Genomic DNA, 27,596 nt, shown 5'->3' on the forward strand with positions numbered 1-27,596 from the left:
CACACACACACACACACATACGCACACACATATAGAGCTTTCATTGGATCCTGCTTGTTTCCATGGAGACCAAAGAGAGCTGTTTTGCGCCAGTAGGATCAGAGCCTCAGACTTGATCTTTTTCACTGCAGGGAGAATACATGCACACACACACGCACACACACTTGCACACACACACACACACACACACACACACACACACACACACACACCACACACACACACACACACACACACACACACACACACACACACACACACAGAAATACACACACAAAAGGACACACACATACTCACTTACACTTACACATACACAAAGACACACACACACACACACACACACACACACACACACACACACACACACACACACACACAACACACACACACACACACACACACACATTGTCTGAAGAAGATAATCATTTTAATTATTATCTACGTACGTATAACATTTCAGGTCCGTTTTTCCAGGTTCCAAGCCAAATAATACTGTGGGTTTTCCAGCATGACGTAGGACTCAAAGCAACTCTGTGCTCATAAAGGGGAGGATCGTAGTGAGAGCAATCCTTTAGATAAGATCAAATGCATCATATTGTTCATACCTGCCAGTGAGGTCATCCTCCAGGCTGTTGTCCATGAAAGATCTATCACTATCACTATTTACTCTTTGCCATTTAGCAGATGCTTTTATCCAGACACCCTTACATAAAATTTTGAAAGATCATTTAATTAATGAGCATGTAAGGTGCATCTAGCTTAGGGATGCCTACAGATAAGGCTGTGGGCATTGGGGTTTGAACCCAGAACCTTTTGGCTGGGAGTCCGACAACATAAATTAATGTTTTACAAGCCCTTATCTATTTTTGTGAATATTTGATAATATCCTGAGGAACATGTATTCAGGGGGAGGTCGTCTAGTACAAGTTCTGCAGGAATTCTTTTTTTTATTATTATTTACAACCACCAATTAAAATATACAGCACACCAGTATCACTCTCACGGCAGGTAGCACTGGAGCATGTGGCCAGGTTTGCGAATCTATCCTCAGATTTCATTAGCACCCTGTGCCTCTCTCTCACAGCTTCACCCATTACACTAATACTGGCTGCAAGGTTATTTAAGCATGTGCTGAAATCCTCAGAGGTTTACGCATAGTTCTGGATCAGAAAGTGCATGATCCATCCATCCTTCACCCAGTGTCTGACTTTAACCATAGTCTGTGTGTTTTTGTTTGTGCGTGTGTCTGTGTGGCAAAACCACATGATTTCAATGAAGATGGATATGTATCAAAATAAATATAGGCATAACATGACATACATGATAATGTGGTGAGTTGGAGTAGTTGAAATAAGACTGAATTCGACATCTACAAAATAATAATAACAGCCTTTGCGAAAATGATAGTCGATTTGTATTGTCGTAAACTGTCGCGATACCATTCGGTGTACAGCGCTCGAGTTTGCGGCAGTACTGAATGTCCTTGCGAAGCTTCCAAACATGTGAGTTGGCGACACAATTAATACTTCATTACTAATACTTAAAAATACACTCACAATCCATGCTCTCTTACATGATGGCCGTTCTGTTTGCCGTGACGAAACCGAACATTTCGAAGAACGATTTTAGTTAGTAACAGCTGGCTTCTTATTCTGTTCAACTGAATGACTTGCGTCACAAACACTATCATATGTGAGCATACTATTTATATAAATATATTGGATAATATGCACTTTATATGTTATAAGGAATATATTATCTATATATTATTTTTCAGTCTCATCTCAATGTCATTAATATGCAGGTCGTTTTGTAATGTTGGTGACGTACGACTGGTTGTTGTTGCACTGCTGCTGAACATCAAAAGATCTGAGATCTATTTGAACACGGATTTACCATGCATATGTTTATATGTTGTACAACATAAAACTCTTATTACTGCGTAACACAGGCTTTGTAGAGAACTTTATTAAAACCTATAGCTTTCATACCACTCTCTTTATATTGACAGATGGCCCTGTATGAAAGACATCCGCCCATTTGAGAAGATCCCCTACAAAGAATAAAAGAAGAAGAACCCAAGATGTCTTCCAACTTTCTGAAGATCGGTGTTCTGCTCCAGAAGTACCGCGCCCCGGTTATGATGGTGAGCTGTGGCGGGTTGTTTGCTGCTAACATGTTCTACCACACCTTCCCAGACCTCTCCTTCAGACAACTCTATCAAGCCTGGTACAAAGGAGAGCCAGTCTCCTTGTCCGACAAACTACAAGGGCTCTTCCGGCAGGTGTGTGTTACTCTATTCTACTGAAGTCATGTGTTTATCACCCATTTTATCCTTCAAATGTCCAATTTATATTTTCCCTTTAATTGATTACATATACATCTAGTATGAATTGTCACTGTGTTCTCCTTTACCAGATCCTTTTATCTGTCGAAATCTTGTCTTTTTTGTGTTTGTTGTTACTCCCCTTAGGTTTTGGAGGACTACGGCGTCCGATCTCCTGCCCGATACTCGTGCTTTGCGTCCTTCGGCTTCCACCCTGTGGCAGCGGGCGCAGCCTGGCTTCCCGCAGGCGCACACGTGGGCCTGCCGGCCAACTTCAACAGCACGGCGCAGGACGCCGGCGGCATCACGAACCGCAGCGTGTTCATCAACGGCCAGGCGGTGGCGTGGGACAGCGAGGCGGGCTGCGTTCTCCGCGATTCACTCGTCTTGTCGCCCGCCGCTCAGAAGTTTGCGGTGGCGCGGGAGGTGGCCCGGCTTGACATCGGGGGTCCGGTGGTGAGCGCGGTGGTGGCCCCCGTGTGTCTGGGCGGGGTGTGGGTCTACAGCGTAGTCCTGAAGCAGATGCTGGGACTCCATGGGAGGCCGGCGTTGTTCCGTGGTGTTGCCAACCTGGCGGCGCTGGGGCTTGGGGCTGTGACGTACCTGCTGACCGCCGACACGGTCAGCCAGTGGGTGGACTACGGCTCGGACCAGCGGGCTGCCGCCGTGTCGCCCGACTACGCCCGCGGAGGGGTGGAGTTCTACAACAAGCTGTTGAGCCGAAACCGGACTCTACGCGTACTGATGGGGCAGAAGGGGGAGGAGATGTACGCAATGAATGGGAATCTGTTTCCCGCCCACCTCCTCAAGCTCAAACATGCCCCCTACACCTCCCGGAGGGACGGACTCCTCAGCATGCTGAAAAACTCTACCTAGAGAGAGGGGGAGAGGGGGGGAGGAGAGGGGAGAGAGAGAGAGAAGAGAGAGAGAGAGGAGAAGAGAGAGAGAGAGAGAGAGAGAGAGAGAAGAGAGAGAGAGAGGAGAGAGAGAGAGAGAGAGAGAGAGAGAGAGAGAGAGAGAGAGAGAGAGAGAGAGAGAGAGAGAGAGAGAGAGAGAGAGAGAATATTCTCATCCGTGTTCGGTTAAAGAAAGGTGACTTGTTTACCTGCTTCTCCCCCATACCCTCCTCCAAGGTGTGGCCTGTGTTTTAAACTGAAAAAAAGAAAATAAATGTTTGGGGTCATCTGATATCAGTGGATGGAGTCCAGAAGGAGATTACTTCATTTTATTTCTTCTCGGCAAAACCACAAAGTTATAGATTTTGAGAAGCTGTCTAGGAATGACAAGGTTACATAAGACTCACTGTTTGGGTCCTCGCAGCATGAACCTGATATAAACGATAACTCCTCTCATTTCCTCTGAATCATACCCTGTCTTAGCAAACGGTGGAACATTCAGACCAGAGATATACTGTTGGGTTCACAATATTCTGTGTTCCGAAACACCCCATGTTTTGTCCCTAGAATCTTAAATCATAATCTGCAACACGGTCATATTTTTTTATATATAGGCATTACAGATTATTAAGTTAAGTTATCTTTTTTGGGCAATTCCTTCTCAGCTTTTGACCCATCCGAGAGAACCCGTGCACACTGGCAAACTCCAAGCAGCGGGCAGCCGCAGTGCAGCTGTCTTGCTCGTGGGCACCTCATCCGTGGTTGAGGATGTAGGAGATTGCAGCACAACTTCCCCCCCCCCTATTTTTTGTGTATCGGTCGGGATTCAAACTGGTCACCCTCTGGTTACCAGTCTAACTACTTAACGAGTAGGCCACGGAACCAGTTGACCGTGAATGCCTTATTATATAAAATGCAACGTACTGTACTGAAGATTGTACTCGTCTCAACTGACGACAAAGATGATAAAGCTGCTGGACAAATGATATTCCACTATTGTATTTATTGTAGTTATTTAATTAATAAACAAAAGATAAGTATAGGATCCACGGCCTCTTCCATTGTATATTCATCCCATACATTTGCAGGATGTATACATTTCCCAGTACACTCAGAATATAAACAAGGACAAAATGCCACAAACTTGAGAAAAAACCATCATCTTCTAATAACTTATGTGATAACAACAATCTTTATATTCATCTATTTTGGCTCTTGTGTCGCTTCACATGGTGTGTATTGGGTCCTAGGTGGTCCCTTATTAATGCACATATATGAGATCATGATAAGGGATTTTAATTACTACTCAAGTCCTGTGCCCTGTAGGCCTATGCTAAAAATAGAAGAAATAGAACCTGGGGAATTTCATTACACATGTTAATTAACCATCAACTGTGCAGTCTCTACGCAATAGATAGGAGGTTGAATTTGCATGTAGATGTAAGCAGCTGGCAAAAATACAAAACACAAACACAAAAAAAGAATTCATAACTGAAAAGAAGGATAATGTTTTCTGATAAGGTGCCATTAAGAAGCATAATCAATTCTAGAAAAGGAGAAGGTCGTCAAGAATCTGCCTCCATCCCCATTTAGACCGAGTCACAGTGAGAACAGACTCAACAAAGAGATTGTCTGTTACTGCTTGGATAAGTTGGCCCCTCTATTTCGACTATAAAGTGTGTTGTAGATAAGTATGTCAACAACAGAGGGCGTATTGTTGGCTCAAACACTTAATTGTTGGCTCAAACACTTAACTGCTGGCGTCGTTCAATGGCTTTTTGAGGGACAATGGTCCATTGTTGCGTTGGGTCAAGCGTTGCAGTTCTCTTTTGAGCCACGTGAGGGAAGCATAGCCTACATTACGATAACCTAAACTTAGCCCCTGTAGAATCAAAACAGCCCAGGTTGGCGCGTGGAATTCATTCTACAATTCTGAATGAATAGTTGGTATAAAGCTGTTTGTTCAGTCGTGTATGCAGGTGATATTACCGTCTGCTTCAGAAATTATGAAAACATTTATATTCAAAGCAAGCTCTTCACGAGGGGTCAAAATAAAATGATGGCTCAGGATCAATGCGGCATTGGGATTTTTTATTTTTTATTTAAGTCGAACTTATTTGTAGGTATCGTGTGTGTGTGTGGTGTGTGTGTGTGTGTGTGGTGTGTGTGTGTGTGTGTGTGTGTGTGTGTGTGTGTGTGTGTGTGTGTGTGTGTGTCTGTGTGTTCGCGTCTGTGTTTGTGTGCGGGTGTGTGTTCGTATGTTTGCGTGTGTGCGTTAATATGTGCATCTGTGTGTGTGTCCGTGTGTGTTCCTATGTAAAACACATTAATAAAACTACAGATCGTACATTTGTGTACCTATCCCTTACCATTCACAAATATGTTTGACTGCAGCATTTGACACCTTGTTTTTCCTTTTGGCAGAAAAAAACAAGAAAAACAAATAAAGCGCCTCGGATCCCATGACCACGCCCCTGTTCAGCCCCGCCCCACAAGTCGTAGCTGTGGGGAGGAGAATTGCGTCATGACGTTGCCGTGCTGGTGAATCGCACGGCAGCAGAGAGCAGCTGCAGAGGCTCGGCGAGCAATGACCACGGAGCGACGGAAAGACGCAACAACACACACGCACACACACGCCAGTCTATTTCGCTGGGTGAATTAGTCCAATCCAACGTCTATTGTCGTATTTTCGCGTTACAACACATGCGTGGGATTACGAAACACATCGTCTCCCGAGCCTGAGAACCCAGCCGGCGGTGTAGGTTAGCCAATGGTTACCGGGAGTGCTTCTTGCGGGCGGATTATTGGTCGTCGCCGAGCGAGTCGCAGGATCCAGCCGGGAGGAGGAGGAGGCCCTGTCTCTGGCCGACTGATGAAGAAGGAGATGATGATGATGATGCTCGGCTTTCATCGGCACGGTTCGCAGCGGGTGAACTGAACTCGGATGTTCGGTCCACACCAGCCCTCCACAAATCTTTTCCTCCTGCACTAACTTTATATTTCTTAAAAACTGGACGCCCCTGGGACACTTTATGACGGTAAGACCAGCGTTAGCCACTTAGCTTAGCACTGTCACTTTCCCCCCCTCTCTGCAAGTTGCTCTTTGCAGAGCTATGCAAACCGAATACATGGGAAATAACATTGCGATAGCTGTGTGTTTGAATGGTCCCGTTGTCACGACGCATGGTCGTGCTCGGGTAGGATTGTATTGTAAGCAGTGGAAGGCTTTTATTGTTAATTAATGAGCAGGACAAGCCAGTGACTGTATCTAGCACTTGGTCCATTCAATCCCACTCACTTTACACTCTCAGTGCACTGCAAAACACTCCTCTATTGTGCTCACTCGTGGCTTTGGACGTGGATTTAAACTCATATTGCACACGCATAGAACCTTGACTCGCCCGGTATAATATCAATGTTGTGGTGTTTCTATTCATTTGTCAAATAAAGTCCTGAAAGTGCTCTGAGATAGGCAGACGTCAAATTTTACTGGGTTTTATCATTGCAGAATTTTCAAGTGACATTGCATTACACATATTCTACCCTAATGTACGTCGTATGACTAAATGCCAGTTTTGCTCTCTAATTCTGTCTGTACGATTGAACCATATCTGCCCCTGAATCTTTATCTTTCTCTTTTCTTCCAAATGTGTTCATGCACGTCTACGATAGTGTTTTGCTCCAGTCCATTCACATTAATATTAGTTTTTGCATGCGTACTTTCAATTGGATATTATTAAATGTACACGCTGTGCACTATTAATATCAGCAGTTGCTGTCGATAATCTTCTTATTGCGATTTTCACTGACCCCTTTGTGGGTGATGCATCACTTATCGGGCTCCATTGTTTTAACCCGAATAAACAATCCGTCTGGGGCCAGGCCGGACTGTCCTATAGGGTGTTTAATTAGGTGTTTTTTAGATCGATGTTTGCAGAGCAGTAATGAAATGTCCTCCTTTTTTTTCTCAATGACGTAATCCTTCACCACCATCACTGCCACATCTTTTGAGTCGCAGCCCTCTTCTGTGCGCCGATTGGCTGCCGACGCCTGGTCATATGGTCGATGTTCTGTCGGCTATGTATTCAAGTTAACCGATGTCATTCTTACAGAGACACGGAGTTATCTTTGACACTAGGGCTATCGACTGTATTTGTCAGTGAAATTCCACGAATCTGAAGGGCAGCACGATTTGCATTTCCAAGTTGTTCCTCTTATGGTTATCGACATTATATTGACCGTGCGTAAGGCCTATGTTTGCTACCACAGTAATATGAAATTGTATTTATATGTATTACATTACTAAATTGAAGACAGAAAATATCAACAGCAGCATCTTCAACAGCCATGGTTTACAGTTACAGTTTAATTTGCAGATTTCTGAAAGCCATGTTTGTTGCAAGACTTTGTGATTGGATAAGGCAAACCAACCCCCTTCAGAATAACTCCTCGGTGATTTTCTGTAAAACAGTCAATGGTGAACAAATTCGGTGCATTATACATGTATGACTGTTATAACAGTAATAAACCCTATATCCATTTTCAAACCCAAGCATAATATAACACTTACTTAAACTTGGAATGGCCCCTGCCACATCATGTATCACGATGTCTGTTCCACCGAAAAGTAGGCTAGTTAAATATTCTGTTACTTGGGTTGTTAAACAAAATGTCATTATCATTAGTTTTAATGAACAGTTTCCTTCTAGTCTGAAGTCAGTAACTGCTGTTATGGCTTTCCAGAATTTTTTACTGTGAGGCCCAGACCCCAGCAGCAATACTTCTCAGGCCAAGAGCTATAGCTGCAACCACTTTTATGAAAGATTTCCGACCAATCTTGGCCAAATGTAAAGCAAGAAGTGAGAGGAGGAGTGAGAGAGACCGAATGTCGGTGCCATGCAAGAAAGAGGGGAAGAGAAGGGGATGGGCAGTGGGGGTTGGGAGACGATAGTAATGGGGGTGAGGAGGGGGACACAGGTGTGTGGGCATAATGAGCATTAACTGCACCTGCTGTCACCCTGGGTCTCCCTTAGGGAACAGTGTGGCTGTTGGGTAAGGTTGGTGTCAGCCAGGGTAGATGTCAAGCACGGGGGCGTTGGAGGAAGCTGACGGTGTTTTCTCCTCTTCTTCCTGCTCTTTGATTTAGTTAACAAGGCAATTGATCTTCTCCAACGCTGTCTAATCAATAAAACAGTTTTAGCTCTTGAACTCTGATGCATCTTCAGAGCTGAGGGAATCCTTAACCTGAGGATTGAGTCTTTAAGTGCTCATTGACCCAGTGGGGTTAGTGTGCCGGACACAAGCTCTCTCGCTCTCTCGCTCTCTACATTATTTTATCTATTCAATCAAGGCGTAATTTATCTTTTATGCATATTTTTTTAAATGTGCTGTAGGTAAGATTTGAGTGCTATCCTTGGGTGGAAAATGTCTTTGGGTCAACTATAGGCTCTCTGAGACTATCTGTTCTGGATGACCGTGTGCCTTTCTCTCGTATGAGCCGATTCTGATGTTTTAGCTGCTCCCAGCTGGCCCTGCTCCGGATTCAACCTGCTTTCTGATTCTGAAACGGCCTTTCGCAGTTTGTGTGGCAAGAACATCCAATTCTAATATGTTGCCGATAAGCCTGACGGAAGTGAAGGGAACTTTTCAAAGATTATCTACTTTTTAATTAGCCCGAGGCTTTCCACATTCTGTACTGTATTATGAGTATAATAGTCTGCTGACAATTATCAGTCAGTCCTTTTCACTGTCAACGTTTGTTCAAGCTGAATTCCCATAGTGGCTTTTGTATTTGTGCAATGGTGTTTGCAGTTGTGTTGTGTTTTTTGGTATTTGTGTTTTTCACAAGTGCGCCTCATTTGCTAAGCATTTTGGATCTGCAGTTCGTTCGACATGTCTCGCCACCCTACTACTTGCCTGTCAATCATATTCTCACACATGTGTTATCATAGCTCCACAACAGATGCTTGAAGGCAACAGTTCCAAATGGTCGAGAAATATAGTGAGGGAGGGAGGGAGCAAGGGAGCAGAGTGGGAGGGGAGTTTTTTTTTGGGTTGTGTAGTTTCAAAATCCTGCTCTCTTCTACTCTTTTCTGTTCTCTCTTTTTTACAACTCTAAAATTACACCTACAACACCCTTTCACTAAGCCATGCTTTGAATTTGATGGACTTTTGGTGATGGGTCACCCTATTCAAATAACCGTCAGCCACCTTGATTATGGTGAGCCCACTTGATGTTGGCAGAAGCTTTTCGGACAAAATAAATGCAATAATTTATTTAACAGCCGTCGTGGCGATGCTAGTGGCCTGCCTTGGTTTTAATGTGCTGACTGTGGCTGTTATCCCTGCGGCTGCAGTGAGCTAAGAGGTTCCCCAAGTCACTCTCCGCTCCGGCATCTGTTGTGCTGTCAATACTCAATTCATGCCAAATTTTGGGTTAGTAAAATAATAATTACTCAAGACTAAAACAGAAAGATGGAATAATTTTATATATTTTGTTGGCATCATAATATACAGTGTTTAAAGGTAGGTCTGGGAGGAGTTTTGTAGCATGATTAAACCCTTATCCGGCTCCTGTTCTGGTAAGGCTGATGCACTTGTTGTGAAGGCCTGAATTTGGCTGCATAGCATGCCGAGGTATTTCACTGGAACTTCCCCCAGCAAGAGAGAAGGAAGAACAGGTTACTGGCGCTTATCAAACATTCACATTGTAGGCCCAAGCCTACAAGCCAAATAAAATGAACGTATCTACTGAAAAATACAAGCAAGATGTGCAGGACGACAACTATCTCATCCTCTGCGCAACCATTTTTTGTTTTGAATTTTTTTTCGTGGATTTTCATTTCTACTCTACTCTTTCGCCAGACTTTTCTCAATCCCCCACTGTCCCTGTACCTGTGACAGCTACAGTCTTTGAAGCAAGTTTTGTTAACAAGAGTTTGTACATTTATGTGTAATACATATACATCCAAACATACATGTTCTGTGTTTCACATTGTATTACCTTACTGTAATGTTCTTTCATTGATTTCGCATCTTGAGCAGAGCAATTGTGAGCGTTACAATTTCCCATTTGGATTAATTAATTACTATTCGTTTTTTTATCCTCAATGCCCCACCCTACCACTCAGCAGGGTGCCAAGCCTGACAGGGCGACCTGTCGGGGCCTAGTAACGGTGTCAGCTGACAGCCCCCGTAAGCCGAGTTCAGCAAGGGGCGTCGCAGTGCACGCTTCATAAAGAGCGCTCGGAGAAGAGAGTGCGCTTGGAGAGTGTCGTGTGTCTTGAATTCATGGCCTGGGGGTGTTTTAGAGGAACGCTTGTGTGGCTGAGCCAACACGCACCGTTGTTGTCTTCGTAAGCAAGCATTTTGGTGTGGAAGACGAAGGATCTAGTTAAACTTCTTCATCCTACGGCTGCTGTAGGTAACCTCTACACCGCAGGGTGAAGAGGAGCTCGCTTTGTCTTTGCTGCTACGTTTTCCGGTTAATTTATGATAGATGAGTCGAGGAGGTTGGCTTATATGTTCATTGGTACGGCATCTCCTTTTTTCCCACAAAAATAGATCACCAGATTCTACTGAGTTTTTGACTCTTGGCTAACTACGCTCAGAATCATTGATGCAGAGCCATGAATGCAAGCAGCCGTGTAGACGCCCACATGGTACCTAAGGCGGCTATGCAACACAGAAGTACAATCAAGGTTTAGTGGCTGACATGTATACCTATCCTAGGGTAACACACCTGCATCACATTCAAGTGCTGAGATTTAATATTTGATAACCTCAACAGTTGTTTTTGTATTTCCGCATCTGCGTGTGCGCCAATGCATCACAGAATACCCCACTATGTGAAAGCTGGCAATAAAACTCTATTACTTTAAATATAGAGAGAGAAAATATTGGACCAAGTGTATCTTCCAGGCCCCTCGCTCATTGGCTATTCTGTGTGAGTGGAGCATGGCTTCCCATGCCATCCACGGTCATTGACAGCCCTGTCAAAGAGGGGGCTGTTCGTCTCCAACCAGCTGCCGGCATCTCCTTTATGAGGCTACGGGGCGCGCTCAGTTCACTTCCTGCGGTTGGAGCAGCGTTGCGAACAGACCCGTCGATAGACAAGACTTGGCCCCCAGTTCTAGCAAGTGCTTTCTAACCCTGTCCCTGTTGCTTAGTAACATTATTAATATTTATTTTATTTCTCAGAGCGGTGAAACTGATACGGCGGGCATTTGTTCTTGTGGGGTAATGGCAATACTTCATAAATGTGGTCATGAAGACAGACGGTTGTGATGGACGTGGCCGATGCTTGACGTGGGTTTTATGTGCAGCTCAGATTAAATTAACTGCTGGTTAACACTGCAACCAACTAGCTAGTTAGCGCTAAGCAATCAGCAAGCTAGCCCACACTCTGCAACCAGCAGGCTAGCTCACACTCGGTAACCAGCTAGCTAGATGGCATGTGGCAAATTGCTAGCTAGTGACCCAACAGCCAACTAGTTATCAGGCTGTCGTTAAACAGAGATGGCACGGCTTCAGCGAGAACTGCCATCCAAAAGCCCATCAACAGCTGTGTTTATGCTCCATGCTAGCTCTCACGCCCACGCAGCGGTGAACCAAGGTAGGCTGGCGGATACAACAACATTAAATATTAAAGAGATAAATGGCTCGTGAAATCAATAGAATGAATACAAATGTAACAATTAATTTGTATTGAGTGTGTTCTGATGTGCGTCAGTCATATTTATTGGGCCTAGTTTTCTTATGCTGGTCACAAAAGTACTGATACAAATAGCTCTGCACTTCTTTTCAGTGGTTTCAGTCTCTCTCTCTCTCTCTCTCTCTCTCTGTCTCTCTGTCTCTCGGTCTCTGTGTTTTGTTGTCGTCGTCCGATGTGTATCACAAATGACTTCAGATTAAATGGCGAATTATGCTAATGCATCTCGAAATTAGTGAGCAGGGCAGACCACCCACACATGATTCTCACATGGCGACACGCATCCACACCTCCGTCGTGTTTCGTCACAAAAGGCCGGGGCTAGGGGAGAGACGAGGGGAGAAGAGTAAAGTCCAGCTTTGGATGACGATCAGAGAGTATTTGGTAATCCACGAGAGGGGTTGGATTAAGATGGTGTGCCATCACATCATCACAGATTATAATTCAAGATAACAGCTGTCTCTCAGTGGTGTTGGTAAACTAGAGCAAACCAGATAACAGCCTGCTCCCAAATTATGTGTGTGTGTGTGTCACCACTATTGAGGTTCATGTTGGCACATCATAATCACTGGTATTGTAGATTTATATAGAATCTGCCCCTGGTCTATTATGTAGCATCAGAAGAGTTTGAGGAAATCAATACACATCCACATTTCAAGATTTAGCTATTTTTTCAGTGTAGCTTTTTAACAAGATCTCTGATTTTGAGCGTATGAAATTTGGAGACCAGTCTCTTCTACATTACTTAGGCAAATGTATCTTCACATTGGGAACCAGATGCATCTGCAAGCTCATGCTTTATTGTCATTTGTCTGCCTCCTTCCCATTCAGACAGATTTCCAGCAGACCTGGCCTGGGTCGGGCCAAACACAACTGTTTATCCAACATGGGGCAGGTTATATACCTGATGTGCCTTTGATGTTATTTCACAAACAATCAATGTGTCACTAATGTGACAGAAATTCTGTTGCACTGAGGGTCATAGGTCTATCCAACTGCTTCCGGAAGTGTTTGTTCTGGGCCCCTTGATAATGCCATCTTGGAATTCCAAAACAAACAGAGGTTCCAGAATACTAGGCATTTGCGAATTGATCTGACGATGACAGGCTACTTTACAGTTTCAGGTGAGCGATTCTCTGTCGAAACGCACTGTAACGGTAGTGGTGTGGAGATCGGAGACTGTAGGTTGAGGCTAGCATGGTAGTTTCTAGGGGGGGGGAAAATAATCGATTCTTCGATGCATCGCGATTCTCTCTAGAACGATTCCGTCTCGATGCAGATAAATGAATAATTGATAATCTCAATTATTTTCTTCAATTTGTTCGCCTGCTGCAACATTCTGTTCGCCAGATAGGGATAATTTTAGTAATTTTAAAAGTATTTAATTCATCTTCAGTGTGTGTATTCAGCCAACCTGAATTGTCTTTACACGATTGTGATTCAGCCTACGCGTAGCATGCGCGCAAACTCACAGTGTGGTATCCCGGTGCTCGGTTGAGCCGGAATCCACGTACAAAACTCGCTCGGCATTGGGGTTAAAGCCATGGCAGCATTTATTTAACAATCAACTTAACTCAAACAATCAAAGAAGGAGACGTGGTCTCTAGAGCCTCCGTGGGCCTCTAGGCTCTCTCACTGCCACGAGCCCTTCCTTCCTGCTCCCGACCCCTCCTGTGCTGTGCTGGTCCTCCTCTTAAGATGGCTCCCGTGCTTTCGGCCAGGTGTCCCCCAATCACCCTGATTGGGGAGCCAAAAGGGCTGCTCTCCGTCGCCGGCTGGTGGGTGGGGGTGGTATATCCAGTCCTCCACGGTACCCCGGGCCCGTCCAGGCCGAGGACCACGTGGCGGGATGCCACACTCCTCCACCCTTTGTCCAAGCCCCAGGTAGCCGAGGGACCCGCCCAGGCAGGTATCTCGCCGGGGCCGGGTGTCTCCTGCGGCGCCGGCTGCGTCCCTCGCGGCAGCGGCGGCGGCGGCGGCGGCCGCTCCTCTCGCAGCGGCGCCGGCCGCATCCCTTGCCGCGACGGCAGCCGCATCTCTCGCCTCGCCGGCCGGCTGCACCTCCTGCCGCACCGGCGGCGGCTGCACCTCCTGCCGCGGCGGCGGCCGCACCTCCTGCCGCGGCGGCGGCCGCATCTCTCCGGACCCGGGACTCCAGCGCCGGGTCCCAAAGCCGACGGAGAATCGGGCAGTCCCTCCCGATTAGGACTGGCACCGGGAGGTGTGGCACGACCCCTGCCCTAGCCGTGAACACCCCCTGTGGTGTCCGGACGACCACGTGGCAGGTCTTGTATGTTCGTGTGTCCCCGTGTACGCATGTCACCTCCATTGGTGACCCTTCCCTTCCCCCCGCCAGGTCGGGCCGGAGGAGGGTGACCATGCTGCCAGTGTCCACTATGGCCTGCGTCTGTTTGGACATCACTCTCGCAGGTACGGTTGGGCACCCGGACGCTTCCTTTGCCCAACATGTCGCCAGCATGCAGGGCCGGCCCGTCCCCATGTCCGCGTAGGTCGACGGCACTGTCACGTCCCGGTCTCGTGCTGCGGCCTCGTCTCGCGCTGCGGCGGCGGCGGCGTCCCTTGCGCCGGCGGCAGCGGCGGCGTCCCTTGCGGCGGCGGGGGCGTCCCTTTTCGGCGGCGGCAGCGTCTCTTGCGGCAGCGGCGACGTCTCTTGTGGCAGCGGCGACGTCTCTTGCGGCAGCGGCGACGTCTCTTGCGGCAGCGGCGACGTCTCTGGCGGCAGCGGCGACGTCCCTTGCGGCTGCGGCGGCGTCCCTTGCGGCGGCGGCGGCGTCCCTTTCGGCGGCGGCAGCGTCTCTTGCGGCAGCGGCGACGTCTCTTGTGGCAGCGGCGACGTCTCTTGCGGCAGCGGCGACGTCTCTTGCGGCAGCGGCGACGTCTCTTGCGGCAGCGGCGACGTCTCTGGCGGCAGCGGCGACGTCCCTTGCGGCTGCGGCGGCGTCCCTTGCGGCGGCGGCGGCGTCCCTTGCGGCGGCGGCGGCGTCCCTTGCGGCGGCGGCGTCCGTACCGGGGAGCCATAGTGGGACCTTCGTTTTGCCTGCATTCTCCACCAAGTGTGGTATCCCGGTGCTCGGTTGAGCCGGAATCCACGTACAAAACTCGCTCGGCATTGGGGTTAAAGCCATGGCAGGCATTTATTTAACAATCAACTTAACTCAAACAATCAAAGAAGGAGACGTGGTCTCTAGAGCCTCCGTGGGCCTCTAGGCTCTCTCACTGCCACGAGCCCTTCCTTCCTGCTCCCGACCCCTCCTGTGCTGTGCTGGTCCTCCTCTTAAGATGGCTCCCGTGCTTTCGGCCAGGTGTCCCCCAATCACCCTGATTGGGGAGCCAAAAGGGCTGCTCTCCGTCGCCGGCTGGTGGGTGGGGGTGGTATATCCAGTCCTCCACGGTACCCCGGGCCCGTCCAGGCCGAGGACCACGTGGCGGGATGCCACAACAGCCAGACACAAGAACTCCTTCTAATTCAAGAGCAGCTTTTTCTTTAATGACATAGAAAAGAAAGATTAGAAAGAAAAGAAAACTGAAAACTATTTTTTACATACTTCCATATTGTGTTGTAATGCAAGCTGCATTGATTAGTGCATTGTTCATAGAAAGTCATATTTGCGACAAGCTTTTTCTCTAATAAAATATTAGGTAAGTTAATTCATCTGTTGTCTTTAATGATCATCACAAAAGTAGGAAGTGAAGCAAACTCTGAGTAGAAAACTCAGACATATATATATATTTTTGAAAATCACGCATGGAAATGTAAAAAAAGATGTTTCATCGAGATGCATCGATAGTCGTGAGGTGCCAAGAGATTCCCACCCCTAGTGGTTTCCCCATGCTACAACTAGCTTACCTCTGGTCCCCAAAATTGCACATTGGGGTTTTGGGCTAGCTAGCTGGCTATACAGCATGTTTTGGGTCCAGCTAGCTGACTATACAACAGATCTAGGGGATCGCTGGCTGTGTGCTGGGCAGATTAAATATAAATATGATTCCAATACAGCTGCTATTCTTATTGTGGTGTATTTCAAGGTCCTGTATTCCTGTTTTGTACCACAGACCCTCAAAAATAAGGGCCAAACAAATAAATGCAGAAATACATTATCTAAATGAAGCAGCCACCTTGGCTCTGAATGCTAGCTGAGTGAGGAAACTGGATATGGAATTCCACATTCAGTTCCCCCACCCAGCTGGAGGAATAAGTATTTTTCCTCAAGCATGGAGGGGATTTAATCTCTTACAGCAAACTAATGGTGCTGGGGTGTCTCTAAATGTATAAACCAGCCTGTTGGGAGTTGGAGATGAGTTGGTGAGATGACAAAAAAATAATACACACGAAAGTAGGAAAGGAAGGATAGTGGGGGTTGTGGTAGGAAACATATTGCACTCTTGTCTTCGTGGTCAGACTTCCATCTTGCATGCATATGCCATTTGGTGAATGCCTTTATCTAAAAGCATTTTTGCAATGAAATGAGGTTCATTGAATGAATTGTCATTTATACAGTACAGTATTCAGAATATCTACAGTTTATTGCTTCAAAATGTCTGCAAGTATTTGGTGTTTTCATAAAATAATTACTTTAATCATTCTTGGCTACATCTAATAGTTGTTCACATCAAAGCACTATTTAGAATATGGATTTACGCCAGATTAGGGGTTTGCAAAATTCCAAGAATTTTCAAAGTTGGAAACTTGCCATGGGAATTAACGGGAATTTATGGGAATCAATGGGAATTTATGGGAATAAACCAGGAATTTACAAAATTGAAGGTTGGCTCTTAACAGGGGACTTAAATATAGTTGGGGGAAAAATATATTTTAGCATAATCTTGACTAACACAACCAGATTTCATGCAAGTATATGCTATTCCTCAATCACGCTAGCACACTGCTTACTGCAGGGATAATGAGACCACGCCCCCTACATGCATTGTGCATTCCTCCATCAAATTTGACGAAGATGAGTTCTAGAACCCTGGACCACACTTTTGAACCCAGAGCATATTTAACTCAAAATTCATGTTTTGGTTCTTCAATGAAAGATTAAAATAATTAGAACTTGTTAAAGTTCTACTTACAAATAAATCTGCTAAAATTATGTTTTTCAAGTTTTTGTAGTGTTTTTTAATAGATTTTTTATAGTGTTATTTTGCATGGCGTGCCTACTGTCTACTTATAAAAACAAAAAAGTATATATTTATGCTTGGATATGATAAAGTTCGTTTAAATTACTGTCAATTCCTATTTAGTTCCCATTAATTCCCATAATTTTCCGATTTTTAATATTTCCAAAATTCCCAAGCTTAACTTCCCATGGTAATTTACCGGAAATTGTCCACCCCTTTGCAACTGTACACCAGATACTCTAATAATTTCACATACATTTGTTTTAAGGCTGCACTTTTGGTGGGACAGTTATTTGGATTGTTTGGATTTCTTTTGTGTTGACATACATTTATAAGAAAGGTAGGAAACCCTGAGGAATCCATGTCTGCTCTGTGTGCTTAAAGGACAACCGAAACCAATAAGATGCACAACGGACAATTTAATGGGGTATGGAGCAACCGTTCCAGAGGCTGGAATCTAGTTGCTGAGACGACCTCCAAATGGCAGCCGCAGAGGAAACTGTGATCTCTGGGTTTGTGGGGAATGCAGGACAGCAGATCTGTTCCTCAGGGCCTTGACGGAGGGCTTGACGGAGGGCTGGACGTGTCTCAACGTATAGTGCCGGTGGTCGATCACAACTTAAACCCTCCGCCGCGCAGAAGGCATGCTGGCTTTCCGACGGCTCACTTCTGTGTTGGCATGGTACATTTAGACGGATTGAGTGAGTTATTTTAATTAATGTTTTTTCCGTTTTGACCACCGGAATACAAGTGCTATCAAGTAGAGGTTAGGACTTGTATTCTGTCATGTTTTAGGATGTGAACCATAAATAAGGTTTGGAGTGGTTATGTTTTGCTATGTTCCAGGGATGGGACATTTTGAGCAACTCTAATTGACCGCCTCTTTTCAATCCCTACCTACACGTTGAACCAATCACCAGTTTACAACCCGCATGGCGTCATGTAGGAATGCTAATGAAAATGCATCTCAAGTTAAGTTGAAATAGAGTTTAAGAATGTTAATTATTTTACAAGTCAAAAGTGAATCAGTTGCCAAGCAATCTGTGGTCCATACAGGTGATAAAAAAATCCATAATAGTTTTCCAAAATATGAATACTATTCAAGATTTGGAGGGCTCACATACAAATAAATGACAAATAAATTATTGTCAAAGCAGAAAGTGTGGCAGTAGTTGTTGTAAAAACATGTAAAAATAAGAATTCAACAAAAAGAATACCCAGGAAATGTGTCTTCATACAAATATGTATGACATCTCACTCCTCCGTTATCCAGGTGAACAGTTATAGTGTAACCTGAACAGGGCACTGTAGGCTCTGGCCACACCTCTCATCCCTCAGGTATGCTGGCTCTCACCCTCTCTCCCTCCCGGCTCCTATCCAGCCTGTCCTGACTTGTCAACCCCCCTCTTAGACTCCTCCTCCACCCCTTAGCTGAACATACCTGGAGAGAGAGAGACAGACACACACACTCACACACCAAGATGTATTGCGTCTCCGAAACACAATGTTGTGTTTGAAAGTTATAGGATTATTGCCTGTTGCTCAATATCGATGGGGGGTTGTGCAATACAACAGCACGCCTGTTTGTGTGTGTGTGTGACGCACACACACACACACACACACACACACACACACACACACACACACACACACACACACACACACACACACACACACACACACACACACACACACACACACACACACACACACACACACACACACACACACACACTATGTGTTTGAGCCTGGGAATTGGAAGCTTCCATTGGAATCCCTGTTCCAGCTTGGAAATCTAAACGTCATCGTAAACTAAAGCGAGTTCCTCTCTGTGCTCCCCCGATTACTGGATTCCTGGAGCTCTGGAATCATCCCTTATCTTTATCTGTGTATCTTGATATGTGTATATTTGGCATTTGGTGGATGTCTCTATCCAAAGAGCGAGTGCATACATTCGTAGTATGGGTGGTCCCAGTTGGATTCGAACCCCTCAGCCTAGTAGTGTTCATGCGATGCACTATCGAGTGAATCGGGAAAGGTCCTACACCGATATGACTGCATGATTATTTTAATTGCTTAAGTGCTGCAGTAGGTTTACAAGCTGAAACCCCCCAATTTACCCCTGGAAGTCTTGTTTTGCTCAGTCACTCTTGCTGACCTCCCCCTGTCAACATGTTCTCCCTCCTCTCCGTCTCCCGCCGTCCATCTCCCTTCTTCAGGCACCAGAACTAACTTCCCCCGCCAGAAATGCGCTCTGCAAGCAAGGTTTTATTATGTTGCTCTTTCTCTCTCGCTCCCTCTCTCGCTCTATTGATCTCTGTCTTTGCCCTCCCTCTGTTTAAGTCTGTCTGTCTGTCTGTCTGTCTGTCTGTCTGTCTGTCTGTCTGTCTGTCTGTCTGTCTGTCTGTGTCTCTCTCTCTCTCTCTCTCTCCCTTCCCCCCCCCCCCGCTCCCCTGCTATCATTTCCCAGTCAACAAGTTTGTGACAAATGTAGCTGGGGGCTGCGAAAATGTCAGGTGTGTGTGTGATAGAGAACGTACTACACTGAGAGGATGTCTACGTTTCTGAAGGCCAACTTTCTTCTCTCGTGGTTAAACCCGCTGCAGTTTTTGTGTACGTGTGTCAGTCTTCAAGAGAGAACCAAAGAGAAAGTGACAGCCAGGCATACACTGAGCAAGAATTAGAGCGTGTATTTCTGTCTGAGAGAGCGAACGCACTAGATTAGGAAAGGAGAAAGATCTGGGGAAAAATGGAGGGAACATAAGGTAGAAAAAAAATGTTGGAGAGTGTCTCTCTATCAGTCCCTCTTTCTGTCTCTCTCTCGGCCTGCCTCTATCTCGTTCCGTCTCTCTCTCTCTCTTTCTGTCCCTGTTTTTCTCTCTCTCTTTCTGTCCCTGTTTTTCTCTCTCTCTCTCTCTCTCTCTCTCTCTCTCTCTCTCTCTCTCTCTCTCTCTCTCTCTCTCTCTCTCTCTCTCTCTCTCTCTCTCTCTCTCTCTCTCTCTCTCTCTCTCTCTCTCTCTCTCTCTCTCTCTCTCTCTCTCTCTCTCTCTCTCTCTCTCTCTCTCTCTGACCCATCCTGGGCTCGCGTGTGGAAGCTGCTAGCTCCTGCTGACGCTGCCTTACGCAGCATTAGCTCTTCTACCAGAGCCCACCATGCACACCGCAGCCATGTGACGACAGAGGCCCGGGACCAGGGGTTTTGTAGAAGCCAGCGGTAGCGCCGTCGGTGTAGTACTAGAAAGTTCCAATCGGATGCTTTGACTGTGTCAACATTATGGGAGTTGTGACTGTGAGTTTATAGTTATCCTACATTGTGATTCTCTGATCTGTGTACGTTATCCTACACTCTGATCACAACAGTCCCACCAGAGAGAAATTTGAGCTTGGTCAGTTGGTTCTTTGTTGACTTTACTTGTTGGAGAGAAATAATCTGCTCAACATGTGATGAAAAAGAGTGTGTCAACATCAGGGAAAGCCCCCTCAAGGGTTAAACGTCATGTGAGCACTGGGAGTTATTTTGAAGTCATTTTAAAACGGGTATGTCATTATTGAAAACATTTTAACATGGGGGGGAAATACTTAATCATGACATTTGGAGGTAGCATTCAGATTATTTATTCTTCATTTTAACATTGAGGGGACAACGTTTGCATTATAAGCTGATGTCACCTGAAACACTGCTTACACCACCTCAATGGAAACATGCAGAGCACATAGGTAGATGGCTGATTTCCTGTTTACCGACCGCATTATGTTCCAGCCTCCTCCCCCACCTTCCTCTACACCCCCTCGCTCACACTGTCCCCGTTAACCGCCGCCCAACCGTCCCACGCATCCTCACCCTCCGGGGCTCGTCTGAGGTGGAGGAACGTATCCGGACAGAATATCCACTCTCAAAAGGCCTTGGTGTTGGTCGTGTTAGCATGTCAAAGCGTTCTGTGGTTTGCCTGCATCCCTAACAGTGCGTTCACACCAAAAGCGTTTTGAGCGATAAACGCCCATTCACTTTCTATTAGACATGAGCGATAAAGCGATTGGAGCGATAAAACGCTTGAGCGATAGCTTTAAAGCTGTAAAGCTGTATATGAGAGTTGAAAACAGCTCAGCTCTATGCAAATGAGCTAGTAGTGTTTTGGCTGTAAATGACCCCCAGCCAATCGGAATGTAGATGTCTCTCGTCGGCGTGGGTGGTCCCAGTAATCATACACGAGAGCGATATGAGCTGTAAATATTTTGGACAGCGTTGCGTTTTGAGCTATTTGGCGATTTTGCATCTTCCACAGCTTTTGGTGTGAACGTACAGTATGACTTTCAAAACGTACTATTTTTGTAAGATGACCACATAGCATAGTGCAGTTTTTCGCCCCCACAACCCTCTTTCAGTACCCCTACTATTATCATTTAGCTTCATTGTTAATATTGTAATGGCCTCTGAAGCGTTATACTCCAAACTTAAATTGAAATATTTCACATTTAACAACTTCAACAATTCTTGATATTTGATCTTGCTTTATTTATATATATTTATAGGTGTATAACAAAGCATATAACGACATCTAAAAGAAAATAATACCCAGGGTATGCTTCCTCAGCTCGGGAATCACTGGCATAGTGAAATGTCTTGCTAACCTCTGTGTTTCCACTGCCCAAAGAGTAGAAAACACAAGAAAGGACCAGCCCAATGTTAAGCCAGTGCCTGCCCTGCATACCACTCACCATTGGTATGTGTGCTATGGAACTGGACCAGCCTCTTCACAGCCTGTATCTTTTATGAATTAGGCTGTGAGCGGTTGTGATGTGACGGGGGGGGGGGGAAGGCAGACGAGCGAGGGACAGAAGGCACGGACGGAGATGGTTACGGATTTGTGAATAATGCATTGAGTCGGAATGGCCTGTTAAGCCTAGGTGTCACCTAAACAACTAACACAAACACAGATGCCCGCAGTCCTGTTCTTCAAAGACCTCTCTGAAAACCTGCATTTCCCTGAAGCGCAGGAGATGTGGAACAGAGGACGTTCTTTCCTTTGTGTTTAAAACATGAGATATTTGTCTATTGGTGTGTTTTTTAGAGGGTTAAGATCGACTCCGGATAGAGACGAGACCCTTGGCAATAAGCAAATGCATCGGTTTGCTTTTTTATATTTATAGTTGAATTGTACAGTTTTGAAACAAACATAAGGAGATTAACGTCCCAAGAGCAGCATGTACAGGGCTTCACCTTACGGTGCGTTTTTTTCCAGATCGTGTTTCCTCGCGTTTGGTGGAGGAATGTTTGTTTCGTTCCTGTACGCGTCGTGTGTAGGTGGGCTCATCGTACTCTTCTCATGTTCAAAGCAGATAGAGATCTTCCCAGTCGTGTTAGTGAAAAGGGGCAATTATGGGTTTAGGGTTGCACTTCGTGTCAGGGGTTTTGGCTGAGCATATGATGCGGAGATCAGGTCAGAGCAGAGAATGAATGGACACACGTGGCTTGCCTGCAAACAAGCGTGCGTGCGTGGGTGCGTGCGTGCGTGCTTACATAGGCAACCTACAGATTCAGAAAGAAAGGGGAACATTCTAGGATGTACCGAAGCAGATGGTATACACTATTGTTTTTCTTCTTCTCTTTTCCTTAATCTCCATCCTTTCTGTTCGTCTCTCCTTGTCTTTTCTCTCTGTCTCTTTAACCCTCTCTCTCTCTGTCATTGTCTCTTTCTTTCTCTGTCTCTGTGTTATCTGATTTGCAGAAGCATCTCGTTAGCCAGTGTGTCTGATCTTTGATCATCAGCTCAGACAGACGATACACACCGCTGTGACACCAGTACACGTATTTCTCTGGAGAAGTGCAACACACTTGTTTATTGCCTCTGTCTTTTGAAGGTCTGTCATAAAGTTGTTTGCTGCTTCCGGTTTTAAACAAGATAAGATGACTTGAGATAGCTCCAGATGCATGTATGTCAAGCATTTAAATTTTCTGTTCCAACCACTGCTTTTGCAACTGACAAAGGTTGAGCCATGTGGCATATAAGTTCATGGAACATATGAATTTAATCGATGGACAGGGTTAGCATAATCGGAGCATTTAAACAATGTTCAGGATACAAAATAATATCGTTGTTTTAGAAGACATTCTGAAGCGTGATTATTATTTTAGCATGTGCATGTGCTGTACTTGAGTGTGTCTTATGGGTCCTGTTAAGGGTTTAGAGCATTAGGACAGGAAGTTAATTCCAGAGCGCTGTCAATGGGCTCTGGGGGAGTCTGGTTTTAAATAAACACACCCAACATGAACATCCATCATTTAATTCTTGAAATCAATTTTCAAGTATCAATTGGCCAATTGGCAGGTTTTTCGTGCATTGGCTAACAACAAGGTTTTTCTTTTGGTACTCTTCTAATTACTATTTTTGGTACCTTTTGGGACAAATTTATCTAATTATATGTCTGAACTATCGAAGGCACGCTTTAAAGCACACCACCGTTCCAGGCTTCCAGGCGCTGAGTTTCCAGTCTCCTTTTGTCTGTTTTAATCAAGATGTTATTTGCCAAATGCAACATAGTGCAGAGGAATTCGCCCCTCCTCATCCCCATGCATTCCTACATAAACATAAAAGTTCTTGTTCCCAGATTAAAACATACGCATATTTTTTTAACATAAAACAAACGACCAAATTACGAAGAACTTGGAACAAAACGGACAATTCAACATTCTTATTGACTAACAGAAATGTTGAAAGAACGTGTAGTGCGTGATTCTGATTAAGGTGTGTTCCCCAAAGCAACATCATCACCACCACCACCAATTCACTTAATTTCTCCCTCCAAGGGGCAGACCTGGTCTGAATCCGACTCTCTAACTCCTCTGAACAGCAGCTCTGGTGCGAATCGGACTCTTTAACTCCTGCGGATGCGTATGGTGAGACTTCTTAGAAACAGAGGCTTCCTATCTAGGCTGGTAGGAGTCAGGAACTGGGGAGAGGAGCGAGGAGCCAGGGAAGAAGGGGGAGGACCCAGGGGTAAGTGGAGTGGATCGAGAGGAGAGGGTAGCACCTGGGAGGGGTGAGGATCGAGGCGGGAGGGGAAATGAGTGGAGGAGGAGGGCGGGGAGGAGAGATGTGATCCATTGAGTCGTGATGCCTTCTGCAAGCTGAGCAAGCAGAGGGGTTGGGGGGGGGAGAGGGATCGAGGGTGAGGGAGAGAGAGAGGCGTAGTCTAAAGAGTAGCAGCGCTGGGGAGTCCCGACGGCTGTGGAGATGAAAGGAGACGAGGGTCTAACTGTGACATCATCATCGCACCACTTCCTCTTCATCCTGAGGATGAAGAGAAGTCCTGTGATGTAGCGGTGTTGGGTTGCCACGTCCATTGGGGAAAGTTTCGCCAATGGTTGCTTTCCAATAGCATCTGACTGATTTTATATCTCACACAACATTTGTGCGTTTGTGTGTCGTGCATGTGTGGTCTGTGCTAGCTATTGATGAGATCAGTGTGCACGCACAGCTCCATTCATACTGCATGTGCACATCTTAGCTAAACTAAATTGAGTTGTGTGTGTGTTCACTCTCATGGGACTTTTTTTGCCCCTGCTAAAGAAAAGATTCTAATGGATATAATGGTGATTTATTATCATTATTTTTATAAAGTGCACATATGCACTTTAAAAAAGTAGATATGTGCGTATGTAATACTATAGATCACAGTCTTCTTAGACTGTAGGTTAGCTTCCAAGCACCATAATCTCTCTAGTCTCGGCCTCTTCTGTTTATGAGTGCTAGGTCGCCATGTGACTCGTCCTAAACATCTGATGCATAGAACAAGACCAAATCCTTATTGGCTGGAGGGGGCCGGGGGTTGGAGGAGGGGGTGGGCGGGGCCGTGCCGGGGACACCTGGCCCGCCTACAGCTGGTCTGTGGGCGGAGGTAGGAATGTGCAAGGTCGAGGTGGGAACGGAGGGGAAACTCACAGCATGTCCAGAACTCGAACCCCACTGAGATCTGCCAGCATATTTTCCTGCGTGGGTGTGCATGTATGTATGTATGTATGTATGTATGTATGTATGTATGTATGTATGTATGCGTGTTACTGTAGAAGAGATAATATATTAAGGTCAGTGCCGGCGGTGCTAGTCTTTATCAGTGATGACGAGGTAGTACGTGCCCCACTGCCGAGATAAGACCCCCAGGCCGCTACATGCGCGACCTCACATGTTATTAGTTAGACTGCGACAAGCCTGAAACTACTGGAGAAAACGTGTGTGTGTGTGTGTTTGGTGCACAATCATGAGTGTGGCTGTGTTTGTGTCTGTGCGTGGGTTAGACACAGGGACGGGGGCGGGAGACCCTTCGGGGTGAAAGGTCGTGGGATTTCCGAGGGTGAATCGACGCGTTGACCCTTTCCGATCTCTCTCACACACACACACACACACACACACACACACACACACACACACACACACACACACACACACACACACACACACACACACACACACACACACACACACACACACACACACACACTATTATGCAAAAACACTATTATTCCAAAACAATGCATTACTCACAATCATCATTGATAGTGAACAATGTGTGTTGTGTGCGGTCTAATTAATGGAAGCCTGGTTGTCCCTCTGGGTCCCGTAGCCAGGGGTCAGGGCGGGGGGGGGGGGGGGTGCAGTACCATCTGTAAGGGCCGAAGCGGTCACCCTCGGCGGGGGGAGCGAACAGGCAGCAGTCCCTCCGGTCTTGCCCAGGTCACCCGCTTCACACTCCTGGTCTCTGGGGTGATCCAGTTACTAGCGTAGATAAAACCCCAGACATGAGATGAAGATGGATAACGGCCATTAATCGCAGCAGGGGAGAGTGTGCGTGTGCAGCAGCAGAATCTACAGGAGCAAAGAATTCACCAAATGACGTATTTAATGAATACCCATTTAAAATGCCAAGATGAGTAGTTTGTCATTCAGCGTGTTTCTATAGCAAAGCAGAAGTGGTCCCCACACCGCGAGTCGCCACCACCAGTGTGTTGCAGCAATCTTGGTGACGCAAGACTGCCAGTATGCAGAACAACGCTCACCACACACACATGCCCACACACACACACACACACACACAGTCAAGTGGTGAGGATGGTTAATTGACCTGTGAGATCATTCCGGAGACGGATTCAAGAGACACGACACGCACCAATAATAAAAAAAAAAAGTTTGGGTGTAGAACAGTTCAAAAGAACTGTGCTTTACAGAGCCATCAAATAAAACCAGAATATAATACAGAATAACTCAGACACTACATACATACACTAAAGGCGTAGTAAATCCTAACCTAGTAGCCAATATGCTTTAAAACAAAGCAACATTCAGCAATGGGCGGGGTCTCACACTTGGACCACCACATCATCCGCACGGTGTGAACAGTAACTCCCCCGGATCCGAGCGGCTCAGGATGTGTGTCACTTCATGTGTGTCGCCGTGAGAGCGGACTTCCACTCGACACATTCATCGTGATGTGGGAGCTTGTGTGTCGTTTTAGCCGGCTATCTTTATCTCAACACACGCTGTCTGAATGGAGCCTTTCTGTTTTGGGATTTGATGCAGGAAATGCTGCAGTAACAATGCAACTTGTGTTTGTTTCGAACATTGAGTGTGAGACTGGAGCTGGAGGATCACACTGGACAATAGGCAGTGAGATCTACTAAAGGCCGTCTCTTTCCCTCCAGTGCAGAATTTATATTCTATACTTTAAATGATGGTATATTTTATGCATTTATGTTCAGGAGCGAGGAAGAGAAGACGAGGGAATAGGTTGAAGAAGAGAGAGATTGGTGTAGCAAAGGATTTAGAAAAGAACCGCAGATGGAAATCCAACGTGTGTGTGTGTGTGTGTGTGTGTGTGTGTGTGTGTGTGTGTGTGTGTGTGTGTGTGTGTGTGTGTGTGTGTGTGTGTGTGTGTGTGTGTGTGTGTGTGTGTGTGTAAGAATGGATTGTCCGAGGGGAAAACTGCTGCGGCTGGCATAATGTGTCTTGCAGTGGAGCTGGAGGCCAGATACTACAATAGGGGGAAAAAGTCACAGCCCACAGCCTACTACAATGTTCCACCCCATTTACACACAAATGTTTCATTCAACTGCCCGCTCCTAATCTTATCAGTCTGCCCCTGTCAATGTTATCAGGCCACTCTATAATAAAATGACTACACCATAAACTTTACACAAAAGTCTACTAAGTGCTTTAAAATACCTTTGACATTCATAAAAATTATGAGTGTCGAGTACATCTCTACAATTTCTGTCGAGTTTGGTTTGTATTTAAATTATTATGTTTCCTCCACCTTGTAGCAAGTTGGTCTGGTGTGTTTTTTTCATTGTGAAGTCTGACACAGTAGCAGGATGGAGGTTAAACTAGGCAGGGGAATATTTTGGCCCCAAGAACCAGCCTATCGTGAGATGGTTACAGTTATACACTGAAATACCCCCCACTGCCGTTTCCTCTTTCTGGTTAAACAATTTCAAACTCAAGCTGCTTGAAGTCTCTAAATAACCCACAAC

At 45.8% G+C, this 27,596-nt stretch overlaps 2 protein-coding genes across 5 annotated transcripts in view; both read left to right on the forward strand.

Annotated features, from left to right (window-relative positions):
• Positions 1 to 1,440: 1,440 nt before the first annotated feature.
• tmem177 (transmembrane protein 177) lies at positions 1,441 to 3,245 on the forward strand. The gene is made up of 3 exons (XM_030344256.1): positions 1,441 to 1,502; positions 2,012 to 2,284; positions 2,474 to 3,245. Exons 2-3 carry the CDS (start codon positions 2,084 to 2,086, stop codon positions 3,200 to 3,202), a joined length of 930 nt encoding a protein of 309 aa, XP_030200116.1. The 5' UTR covers positions 1,441 to 1,502; positions 2,012 to 2,083; the 3' UTR covers positions 3,203 to 3,245.
• Positions 3,246 to 5,757: 2,512 nt separating this feature from the next.
• The window catches only part of ptpn4a (protein tyrosine phosphatase non-receptor type 4a), a 67,824-nt gene continuing 45,985 nt past the window's right edge, over positions 5,758 to 27,596 (forward strand). For all 4 annotated transcript variants that reach the window (XM_030342901.1, XM_030342902.1, XM_030342903.1 and 1 more), the window contains exon 1: positions 5,758 to 6,260. The gene's annotated coding sequence lies outside the window, so the exon portion shown is untranslated. The remainder of the gene's footprint in view (positions 6,261 to 27,596) is intronic.

The sequence above is a fragment of the Gadus morhua genome, chromosome 20 (assembly GCF_902167405.1).
Source record: "Gadus morhua chromosome 20, gadMor3.0, whole genome shotgun sequence".
NCBI classification, from domain to species: Eukaryota; Metazoa; Chordata; class Actinopteri; order Gadiformes; family Gadidae; genus Gadus; species Gadus morhua.

Excerpts from the sequence above, each read along its gene's own strand:
- tmem177 (XM_030344256.1), top strand. The coding sequence starts at position 2,084 with ATGTCTTCCAACTTTCTGAAGATCGGTGTTCTGCTCCAGAAGTACCGC. Across the intron at positions 2,285-2,473 it reads TACAAGGGCTCTTCCGGCAG|GTTTTGGAGGACTACGGCGT; the intron begins GTGTGTGTTACT and ends TACTCCCCTTAG.